The 12,421-nt window shown below is 35.1% G+C and overlaps 1 protein-coding gene across 1 annotated transcript; it reads left to right on the top strand.

The window, feature by feature from the left end:
• Positions 1-497: 497 nt before the first annotated feature.
• LOC133096426 (peptidyl-prolyl cis-trans isomerase A-like) lies at positions 498-1,094 on the top strand. The gene is made up of 2 exons (XM_061198007.1): positions 498-566; positions 634-1,094. The coding sequence occupies exons 1-2, from the start codon at positions 498-500 to the stop codon at positions 1,057-1,059; spliced, it is 495 nt and encodes a 164-aa protein (XP_061053990.1). The 3' UTR covers positions 1,060-1,094.
• Positions 1,095-12,421: the final 11,327 nt, after the last annotated feature.

The raw sequence follows: 12,421 nt of genomic DNA, 5'->3' as shown, positions 1-12,421 counted from the left end.
GAGTTCCAGGAGATAGTCTTTCTCCCTCTTATAACATGTGCTACATTGCATTGCAGTTTATCTGTTTCCATATTTGACTTCTCTGTAAACTGTAAGTTCATCTGGTACCAGGACTGTCTTAACTCATTCTTAATTCCACAGCACATGATATGGTGTTTGTGACCAGCAGATAATCAATAAATGTTTGTCAAATTAAATTGAAGCTCCAGAAGCTCTATTCTTTGAATTGCAAAAATTTCTTGGATTGATTCTTTAAAAAAAAAAAAACTTTACTTTTTAAAATAAATATTTGGAGTCCTGATTTTATGTTCTAAGTAGGATGTAGTAGGTTGCAGTAAGCCAATACTCCCACTGTAGCAATGTGAAGGTGGATAAGTTGCAAAATTGTAGTGTTAAAAGGTTTCAGAAGTCTACGGAATCAACAAGGACTAGGTGGGATAAAATTATAGAGAGGGAGGCAGACGCCGCCACCCCAGAACCTCCTGCGCTGCCCAACCATGGTCAACCCTACCGTGTTCTTTGACATCACTGTTGACGGCGAGCACTTAGGCCACGTCTCCTTCGAGGTAAGAGACCTGGAAACCAAGAAGTGACTGCTCATCCCATCCATAAAGTTATGCTAACAGATTGGAGCTGTTTGCAGACGAAGTTCCAAAGACAGCAGAAAACTTTTGTGCTCTGAGCACTGGGGAGAAAGGCTTTGGTTATAAAGGTTCCTGCTTTCACAGAATAATTCCGGGATTTATGTGCCAGGGTGGTGACTTCACACGCCATAATGGCACTGGTGGCAAGTCCATCTATAGGGAGAAATTTGATGATGAGAATTTCCTCCTGAAGCGTACAGGTCCTGGCATCTTGTTCATGGCAAATGCTGGCCCTAACACAAACGGTTCCCAGTTTTTCATCTGCACTGCCAAGACTGAGTGGTTGGATGGCAATCATGTGGTCTTTTGCAAGGTGAAAGAGGGCATGAATATTGCGGAAGCCATGGAGCGCTTTGGGTCCAGGAATGGCAAGACCAGCAAGAAGATCACCATTGCTGACTGTGGACAAATCTAATAATAAATTTGACTTGTGTTTTATCTTTAAAAAAAAAAAAATTATAGAGAGGGAAACTGTATACAAATGATCTTTGGATCACTAGATATTTTTTTCTTGCAGAGGAATTGCCAGTTCTGGTGTGAGCTGAGGGTCAGGGTTGGCCCCTGTGCAGAGCCTCTGCTGGGGAGAGAGAAGTAGGAAGGCCTTTTGCTATTGTGTGGATCTGGAGCTGCAAATTGGAATCATGAGGAACCGCAAACATTTGCAATCATCAAAGACAGAATTTAAGTTCATATGAAATATTTACCAAATCAACCATCTGATGGGCCATAAAGAATCGCCAGAAATTTCAAAAGATTTGAATAGCTTAGAGTATATTCTCTGATCACAATACAATTAACTCAGAAGTCAATAAAAAGATAACAAGAAAAGCCCCACTGTCTGGAAATTAAAGAAAACATCTCATATATGAATAATTAAATCAAATGAGAATTAGTTTGAACTAAATCGTAATGAACATACAACATATTTAAACTTGAGGGTTGCAATTAAAGCATAGTGAAATCAATGGTTACAGGGAGATGTATGCTTGTAAACATATATGTTAGAAAAAAGGTTAAAATTTAATAATTTAAAATTCCATCTCAAGGAGCTAGAAAAACAACAATATATCAATCCTCTGGAAAAGAGAAGAAAATAAAAATAAAGACAAGAGCAGAAACCAATGGAATAGAAGGATAAAATCAACTAAGCTCAAAGCTTTTTAAAAACTTTTAATAAAATTAATAAAGCTCTAGCAGAATGTTTATCAAAAATAAAGGAAAACAAATTATCATTACCAGAAATTTGAAATCCATTACTATTGGGTTGGCCAAAAAGTTCGTTCAGGGTTTTCCGTAAATTAAAATCTTCCCACAAAGAAAGTGCTTGAATAGCTGCAAATATTTAAAGAAGAAATTAACACCCCATCACCCAGTTTATGCAGCCTCTCCCAGATAATAAAAACAGGGGAAATAGTTTTTTTAAGTGATGTCAGCATAATCCAAAACCTGACAAAGACATTATGGAAAAGGAAAATTAGAGAACAATCTCCCATACAGATGTAAAAATTATTAACAAAACATTTAAATTAAATCCAGTGGTATTCAAAAAGGAAAATACAATACAACAAAGTGGAGTTTACTCCACCTATGAAAGGCTAATTTCACATTTCAAAATGAACATAATTCACAGTATTAACAGAGAAAAGGAGAAAAATATATGATTTTCTCAATAGATGCACAGTTAGCTTTTGATTCAATATCCCTTCTTGATAAAATAAAACTCTTAGCAAACGAGTTATAGAAGGGAATTTCCTTAATCTGATAACGAATGTTTACAAAACACCTACAGCAAACATTATATTCGATGGTAAACTATTGAAAATGTTCCCCTTAAGATCAGGGGAAAAAAAGTACGCCTATTCTCGCTATTTTCATTTAGTATTGTACTGGGGGTTTTATTCAATGCATTAAGATAAGAAAAAGAAAACTCACTCAGACACACACATCAAATATCTAGCAGTTTCCTCAGTTCTCTTTGTGCTTTGAGACATGCCCATCCACATCTGATGCTGCAACTTTCCAATTTCAGGAAACACTCTTTTACCACTTCACAGAACTTGCAAGCTGGGACCCCTCCGATGCTCACAAGCAACCTTAAATCACTTTCACAGTAAAGCGTCATAGTAGTTGTTATGCTACTTATGAATTTCTGGACCATACATAAAACTGTTACCACTTTTATCAGACTCCTATTTTTTTATGTATGTGTCACTGGTGAAGTCTGTGAGCCTTATGCCCCTAACCCATTTTCCCCATAAGCCCTATGGTTTTTATTGTGAGATTTTTGCATAGCATAGTGATTTTCAGGGATATACATATCTATATGTAATGGCAAAACTGCCCATAAAATTCACTGAAAGTCAATCAGCGTTTTTATGTGTAAAATTTATCTCAAGGTAATTGAAACAAAGTGTGACTTTGGACTCATTTTCAAAATAAAATAAGAAGCTATTAGGTATATGACTCTGTGCCCATATTCACATGTGTTCAGGAATTCCTTTCCTCTCAGAATACACGTTTGCTATTGCGTAGCACTGCTCTTTGCAGAAAACATATTATAAAGATCAAAATATTGACTTTCTACATATTTATCCAATAGACAAAATTGTGTTAAAGGCATCGAGCCTAAACTAGTCAGTTCGTGCCACTTCTAACAAGAGCTTCCTCCGCCCCTTTGGTGACGGCACGTGTCGCAGGCTGCACTGAAGTGGGTTAAGGTGGATGTTAGTCATGTGGGAGTTAGAACTGCCTAGAATGCAGTAATACAAATAAAGAATATACTCTCACAGGAACAAAATGGGAGTTTTAAGGCAGTGGTGCAAAATTTGATTGCTTTGGGATGGGTAGGTATGTTTTTAATGAGGTATTTGGAAAATATTCATAAAGAATAAGCTCTCTGTGATACGAGCTGTTTAATGTCATCTGATGGGAATATGATGAGGAAGAACATTTTTAGGACAAGCTTTATGTAACACTAATGGCCACAAAAGGACTGTCTTGTAACAAAAACATAAAGACCGCACCCCAAATTCCTTATTGTAACATGAAAAACAATAATAACTAGACACAAAGTTCAAAAGGAGCTTGGGGAGTTCTGGTGTCTGACAGCTTATGCATCTAATTACGATATGTCACCAGAAGTCTGATTATGTTGGAGGGAGGGAGGGAGGGGGTGGCTGGTGATGAGATGGCAGTGCCTAAAACAAAGGATAACATTGTCTCTTTGTATCTGGATCGCTGTTCTTTGGATCATAAGGGAATCTGCAATGTGAATGAACTCTTTGCCCTGTTGGTGCAAGAAACGAAGTGTTGCTGCTAGGTTGGGCATTGTCACTCGTTGCTTGGTATGAATACGGCAATATTTATCTTGTTTGGTTTGTTTCAGATTTTAGTGTTCACAGAGAGTATTTTAAATTTCAAACCATTTGATTCAACTTGAAGTCTCTACCTGCTCTTTTGGGACACAGATAGGAATGGTAGGATTAAGGGATGCTTTCTGACTCATCTCTTTCAATCCTGGCCAATACAAGAGGAAGGGAGCCACACAGCTGTGGAGAGCACAGCCAGCCTACCTCCCCTGCAGGGAGGCAGATTCCTGGCCTCCCGAGGATCCCACAGAGGCTCTCAGACTCACCTTTGCCAACCTTTGGCAGGCTGGCTTTTATTCCCAAGAAAAAGAGAGTCAATTAAATGGACTTCCAAAAAACTGAGTCCTGTATTAAAGGGACCCAGGAATGCCGGAAGACTGCTTTGGTAAACTGCTTTGGTGGGTGAAAGAGTGGTGTTATGTCATCTCCTCCTGCTGCGCTGTGTGGTTTTGAATTGCCTGCTGAGAAAGACAAGACTGATTTTCCTCTGAGCCCCTGGCAAGCCTGTGTAGCTGTAAAGGTCAGACATGAGATTAATAAGGGTACACACAAGCAGAGTTTCCAAATTACCTCTTTACCCGTATATCGTTCATGCATTATTCATCAGCTCTTCTACTGTGTTCTGAGAACTGGGGTAAGCACTGGGGAACAAAGACAAGTGTGACGTGGACCCTATTCTAAAGGAGCATCATCTGGTAGAGAAGGACAGGCAGGAAAACAAATAAGGGCCATAGCATGTTGTAGGGACTCTGAGAGATTCAGTGCCGGAGGAAGAGTAGTCCTGTCTACCTAGAACACGGGTCTTTAAACTGTTTTTTCCTCTGGATCCATTTGGCAGTTGACAAGATTTAGGTGTTGATGTTCCAGTTTCAAGCAAATGCTCAACAAAATATTTATTAAACATATAATTCAATGTGACCGTGTTTGGATCATAAGTTTAATTACAGAGCCATAGCTACTGCCCTAGTTCCTAAGTATATGAAAGGGAAATTAAAGCATATTGTTCTAAGTTACTCTGAAAATGCCGTAGTACAGGTGAAAGAACCCGGAACACCTGTTATTGCTTGGCTTTGCAAACAACTAGCTGTGTGATCTTGGCCAAATCACTTAATTTTGACCTCAGTTTCCTTATACGTAAAATGAGAAAGTCCCCCATTCCAGACAGTAATGATTACAGAAAAACTCAAAGATAAGACTAAAAATAGAAAAAAAATGAAAAGTGTAAATTCTTAACGGTATTTCTCCATGCATAAACAAACTTTAGAGAGCAACTGGATGATTTTGGACTTCCCTTGAAATTCAAGCCAAATGGGGAGCCAGATGGTTGTTACCCACAAACCCCACATGAGATGAATCTCAGGAAGCCCATCTGCTTGAATTCCCCCCATTTCCACATGGAAGTGAGGATCTCTAGATATTCATAATCCAGTGAGTCATTTCATCTTCTCTCTTTTCTCGTGCGTGCCAAAGAAAATTTCTCCAGTGGAATATAAGAAATCTAAATTCTGACTGGTGTCCCTGGAGTATGCAGTAAATGGTTCTTATCATGAGTATCTGTAGAAAACTCAGAAGAGTACAAGGTAATATTGTGCGTTTTATAAGTGAAATTCTATTCCCTATGACAGCTACTCAGAACTTCTAACCTTGATTGTTCAAATCAGCTTCCCGTTTGTGGTTTCCTCTCCCGTCCAATCCACTAATAGTGCACTACTGGATTAATCTTTTAAAGCAACTCTGTCCAATAGAACATTCTGTGATGATAGAAATGTTCTATATCTCTCCTGTCCTGTATACAGAAGCTACTAGCTTTTGGGCATTACTGAGCATTTGAAATATGGCAAATGGAATTGAGGAGCTGACTTTTTCATTTTATTTAATATCGATTAATTTAAATTTAAACTTAGGCAACTACATGTGCTGGTGGCGTCTGCACTGAACATTACAGTTCTCAAGCACAGCCTTGACCATGTCCCTCCTTGACTCAAAATGTTATGTACCTTTGCTCTGCTTAAAATGTACCATTAAAGTATATTAAACATTCAAGAAATTCCATAAACTGTTTTCAAACTTTGCTTTTTATGCGATCAGTATTTTATCCAAAGTGAAATATTTGCTGTTCTCAAACCTATCTTCTGTTTTCCAGCAGTCACACTTTCCTTATGGTTTTTTAAATGAGTATTTTGTTCATTTATTTAATTATATCTGATGTTGAAATAGCTCAGCTCAGTTTTCCCAGCCTTTATAAGATCTTATCTCATTCATATCAGTTGACATCTCTCATGCTCATGAAATCCCATAGCCCTTTCTTATGACATTTAGTACATTTTACTGTATACTGTAACTATTTATGTATATATGTTAAGTCCACTACTAGATTGTAATCTTCCTGAGACTGTTGCCCATGTCTGATTTAACTTTGTATCCTTCCTGGCTCTTTTCACAAAGAAGAAATATAAATTAATCATTAAGCAAAAGTCAGTAGCATTGGATTTAAATCCCAGTTACCTGAACTACTACCTGTGTAATTGATCAGCGCCATGCCAAGGTACATAGCAAGGACGCAGCAAATGCTAGCTAATTCATAAATACTAAAGATGTAAGTTCAGAATTTTCATAGGCAGATTGTCATAGTTACTTTTGATGCACAAACAAAAGGCCATATTCTTTCACTGAAAGAATCACACAATCAGCAAATATCTTATTCTCCAAGACCGAGTGTGATAGAAAGAAGCTTGTTCTCTCTCACAGCAGAGAGAACCATTCTTGATCTATAGTCACCTCTCTCTCCCTCACTAAAAAGTAGAGTTTGGGGCAAAATGTCAAGAGAGAAGACTTGAAACTTAGCCCCAGGGCAGGACCAACAGCAGATCATCCTGAAAGCTATTCCTTGGTAAAGGCAGCCCCACTTCTAGGGGAAGCATGTGGTTTCCTGCCCTCCTGCCATCCACTGTGTTCCTGTTGGCAGCACCAGGGTTGAATGACTTATTTTTTTGGCCCTGGGCTTGAAAGGAATTATAAAGATACATGGGTAAAAGGGAAGAGAACAGATTTAAGGGGAAGCTGCCCTTCTCAGCATTTGAGAGAATTCTTTGTTCTCTGCTTTTGGACACTAATCTTTGGGTTATTTAGGCTGACTTTTTCCACAATGGTTGAAATCAAATGCTTTCAAAACTCTACAGTAGAGAATTTTAAAGATTTTCCTCAAAGACAAAAAATTCTACTAAAATATTGGTGATTATGTTTAAATTACCAAATTCTTGATTCAAAAGTATTTCTAAGGAATAGAATTGTTTTTATCTACAAAATCACTTGAACTAACTTCTGACCTACTCTTAGTAAGTGATAATGACTGATCTGCTTTAATGAAATAATAAGAAGTAAATCATCTGGGTTTGAATCCTAGTTTGCTATTTACTCACTATGTCACTAATTTTCTTACTTATTAGAGTCAGCTCCTTCTAGGTTCGAACATGAGTTGGGGCACTTATAAACTTTACAATCACTCACAAGTTACTTAAGTTTCTTCATTTATGAAATAAACTATAAAATAATGATAACTCCTACTTCTCAAGAATGTGGTTAAATATGAATTGAATTTACATAAAGCGAATAAAGCACTTTGCACAGTACCTGGCACATAAAAGGCACTCAATACATTTAAGTACCCTATGTGGGTAGTTTGTACTTTGCACAAACCCTATGTGGTTTGTACTAAGATAAATGCTATAAATTATTAAAGAACAGTTTCTTTTTTGGGCTATTTATAACTCCTCCATGTAACCTCGACTAAACTATTTTTAAAATCTTTTATTTGGAAATAGATGCAATGTTGGTACCAAGAACTCCATATACCATTTATCCAGATTCAAAAAGTTTTTAATATTTTGTTCCGTTTGCTTTATCTTAAGTACTCTCTTCATATATTATACATCTATCATTACATCCTAGGCTGGGCTTTTTATAACCACATGTCCAGCTATCTGCAACAGCAGAGAAAGTTTTTTCTTTTCGTGTTATTCTTTATCACGGAAGACATGTGGCTTTCTTATGTAAAAACTAGACCTAAAAACGTTTTGGAAACGCCATACTCCAGATATGCCACTATCTGATCTGTGTATCCAGCACATTACCTCCATATTAAGCCCCCCAGAACAATGCCTGGCGTGGTTTCCCCTCTAGAAAGTGAAGGGAAGCATTAGAGCAGCATTCTCAAACACTTTAGTTTTAGGGCCCCTTTCCCCTCTTACAAATTACTGAGTATCTCAAAGAGCTTTTTTTAGGTTTGTTACAGCTATCACTAGTTACCATATTGGAAAATAAACTGAGGAAAAATTTAAATATTTATTAATTCATTTACAAATAATAATATTAAACCCATTACATATTAACATAAATAATATACTTTAGTAAAAAAACTATATTTACCAATAATAAAGATGTTAGTGAGAAGAATTGTGTTGTTTTAATTTTAATCTTTTTAATGTCTGTCTTATTAGATGCCAATTAGATTCTTATTAGATTCTCATATGTGGTCTGAAGTCAACCCATTAAAATATACTGTTTTGGTTGAAGTATTAAAAAAAAGAAATCCAGCCTCATGCAGTTCATGGAAAAAGGAGTACATTGATTGCCTTTTCAGATAATTTATCTTTAAAACTATATCAAAACTCAGTAAGTGGTAGTTTCTTAAAGATTAATTGCAGCCCTATCTTTTAATATTCTATGAAAACGATGCGCTCTATTACTTTTAAATCCATTGGCTTCTTTTTCATTTTAAATGTATCTTTTACCCATGCATACATGGTTTTGTATCATCACTCATTGGCCATTTGAAAAATATTGGTTCACTGAGTTGTGCAGATCTTCTGCACATTTCATAAATATCAAAAACACATTTGTTAATATCCCCCCTAATCTCCTTAGAAAATCCAACACTGGGAAGCTGTTAAACACATAGTGGCTCGTAAAAGTTTTAAAAATCTATACTTTGCTTGAAAGTTTTAATTATATCGCTGGCAACAAATACTGTCAGTTGTTTTCTTTGGAGTGACAGACTGACTTCATTTGTTTTTGAGAAAACATCTGCCAAATACTCACTTCTTTTTTTAAAAGCAGTTTATTAAGATATAATTCACATACGATAAAATTCACCAATTTAAATTTTAGAATTCATTGGTTTGCAGTATATTCACAGAAGTGAGCAACCACCAGTACAATAAATTTTAGAACATTTAATCACTCCCAAAAGAAAGCTCACATCCATTTGCAGTCACCATGGCTTCAGCACAACCCTCAAATCTTCGAAATCACTAATCTACTGTCTGTCTCTATGGATTTGTCTATTATGAACTTTTCATATAAACGGAATCATACAATATGTGGTCTTTTGTGACGGGCTTCTTTCACTTAGCATAATGTTTTCAAGATTCATTCATGTTGCAGCATGTGTCAGTACTTGATTTTTTTATGGCTGAATGGTATTCCATTGTATGGATATACCATATTTTGTTTATTTAACCATGAGTTGATGGTCATTTGGTTGCTTCCACTTTTGGCCTTTATGAATAATGCTGCTTTGAACATTTGTGTATATATTTTTTGTGTGGACATATTTTTTCAATTTTCTTGGGTACACAACTAGGAATGAAATGCTGAATCATATAGTAATTCTATATTTTAAGTTTTGAGGAACTGCCTAATTGTTTTCTGTGTCTGTGCCATTTTATATTCCATTCACAGAAGCAATAAATGAGGGTTCAATTTCTCTATGTCCTTGCCAATAGTTGTTATTGCCTGTCTTTTTTATTATAGCCTTTTTGGTGCATATGAAGTGGCATCCCATTGTGGTTTTGGACTGCATTTTTCCTAATGGCTAATGAAGTTCAGCATCTTTTCATGCAATATCGTTCACTTACATATCTTCTTTTGAGATATGTGTAATCAGAACCTTTGCCCATTTAAAAAAATGGGATATTTGTCTTTTTATTGTTTAGTTTTTAGTTCTTTATATATTCTGGATATTAGACTCTGATTAGATATATGATTTACAAATATTTCTTCCATTCTCTGAATTGTCCTTTTACTTTTTTGATGGTGCCCTTTGAAGCCCAACAGTTTTTAATTTTAATGAAGCTCAACTTATCACTTTTTTTCTTTTGTCAATTGTACTTTTGGTGTCATATCTAAGAAACCTTTCCCAACCTATGGTCACAAAGATTTACTGCTATATTTTATTCTATGGATATTTCAGTTTCAGCTTTTACACTTAAGCATATGAGCCATTTCAAGCTAATTTTTGTGTATGACATGAGGCAGTGTTCCAAGTTCATTCTTTTGTATATGGATACTCAATTCTCCCAGCACCATTTCTTGAAAAGATTCTTCTTTCTCCATGGCACCGTTGTCAAAAATCAAATGACCATAATTAAATGGATTATCTCTAGCTTCTCAGTTCTATTTTATTTATCTATATGACTGCCCTTATGACAGTACCACACTGGCTTGATTACTATAACTTTGTGGTGAATTTTGAAATCAAGAAGGATGAGTCCTCCAACTTTGTCCTTTTTCAAAATTGCTTTGGTTCTTCAAACACCAACTTCTGAATAACCATAATTTGTTTGTTGGTTGTTCTTTCAAGTAAAAATTATATTCTATGGTAATAGTGGCTAGTTCCACTCTCAAGCTTGCAAGTGCTTTTGTTCAAGACAACCACTGGACTTTATAATACGTAGCAGAAGTGCTCTATGCTTCTCTTTTTAGCACACAGAATATTAAAGGATGTGTACTCAAGGGCCAAGATTTAATACATTTAACAAATTTTACTACTTTATTAAGACTTCTTTAGAGAAATTGACTTTTAATATTTATTTATTTATTTTACAAATGTGTGTGAGACCACAATGACCACAAGTGCTACTACCTTGATTCCTGCTCAGTCCACAGCAGTTTTGCCCGTCACTGAATTTGCACCATCAGTACAAATGTCAACACAGTAAAAAAGGTAAAAATTTCTCTGCATGTATTTGGTAATACCAAGTCTGGTAAAAAAAAAAAAAAATCTGTGAGGAGTAAACTTTTAAAATGCCATTTTACGGCCCGCATAACTTCAGAAAGCCTGTCAGCAAACATTTAATTCATATTTTATTGCATATATCTTTTAAACTATATACAGTAAAAATAATTGTCCAAGTAATCTTGTCATAGTTATGAATATTTACCTCCGATAGAAAATATAGTTATTATTAGTGCTATCATTACTTGGATAAGGATACTTTTTAGGTCTTTTAAAATATTCCCTTGACCCAGAATAGTCTGTGATTGTGTAATAAGGTATTTTCTGTATACATTGCAATTTGTGGCTATGGCATTTGAGATAGCATAAAATATTTTAGACAAAATGTTCTTTCAGTGAAGTTTCATTTTTTCTACTGTAATTACCAAATGCCAGAATTAATTTTTCTCAGATAATTATTCCTTTAGCATAGTTGACAATCCCAGGCATTTAACTCATTCATTAAAATGCAGTAATGATTTCTCCAATGGTTTTCACTACCAGTAATGACATGCATTATTACACATTACTAATTTCCATGAAGAACAATGAGATACTATGTTATTGGTAATACATGAGATACTATGTATTGGTATTGTAAATACCAATCAACTATACTTTGTTGCATGCTTATAAAGAAAACAAAGAAAGGACCCAGGTCAAATTAACATCAGTTTTTTTTCTTAAAGATTAAATAATCTCTATATTAGTATATGATATTAGAATTGCTACTAAATATTTTTATTATTATGTAATTTCATTAATAATTGGAATAAACATATGGCTGAGAAGGACAACACTGAAATTATTAAAATAAATATATGATGATAGTTATGAGTAAACTTGGAACTAAAACAATTTTTCAAGACAATTTTTGGATTAAATGTTCTGAAGTTTTTTTTTCTTTGATGTTTTGCATTTGCATTTGTTGTCATTGTTACTTTCTCCAGTTACTAAGCATTTATTAATTTCAAAACAAGCCACTTAACTTGTGAAATTATCTACTTTAAATGCTTTTTTGTGTTAAATGTTAAATGTCTTATTGTGCTGGTATTCCAGTGTTTACATTAGTACTCACTAAAATAAAACAGTTACTTTTTGATAAAAGTTAATTTGTGATTTGAGCCACTAAAACAACAGAATGCAAGCATTTCTCAGTTTTGCCTTGAAGAGTCATCTTCAATTTTATAAAATAAAAATGTAGAATTAATAATCAGACTTTGTATCTGGTGGACAATATATCAAAATATTCGCATATGCTCATTGATTAAAACACTTATTCAGTTGGCCAACCATTAACTGATATGCAAATATTTCATCCATTAAGGTGAGCTTTACTCAAAATGTATGATTTG

The sequence above is a fragment of the Eubalaena glacialis genome, chromosome 8, assembly GCF_028564815.1.
Source record: "Eubalaena glacialis isolate mEubGla1 chromosome 8, mEubGla1.1.hap2.+ XY, whole genome shotgun sequence".
NCBI lineage: Eukaryota > Metazoa > Chordata > Mammalia > Artiodactyla > Balaenidae > Eubalaena > Eubalaena glacialis.
This window is presented reverse-complemented; position numbering and strand designations above follow the sequence as displayed.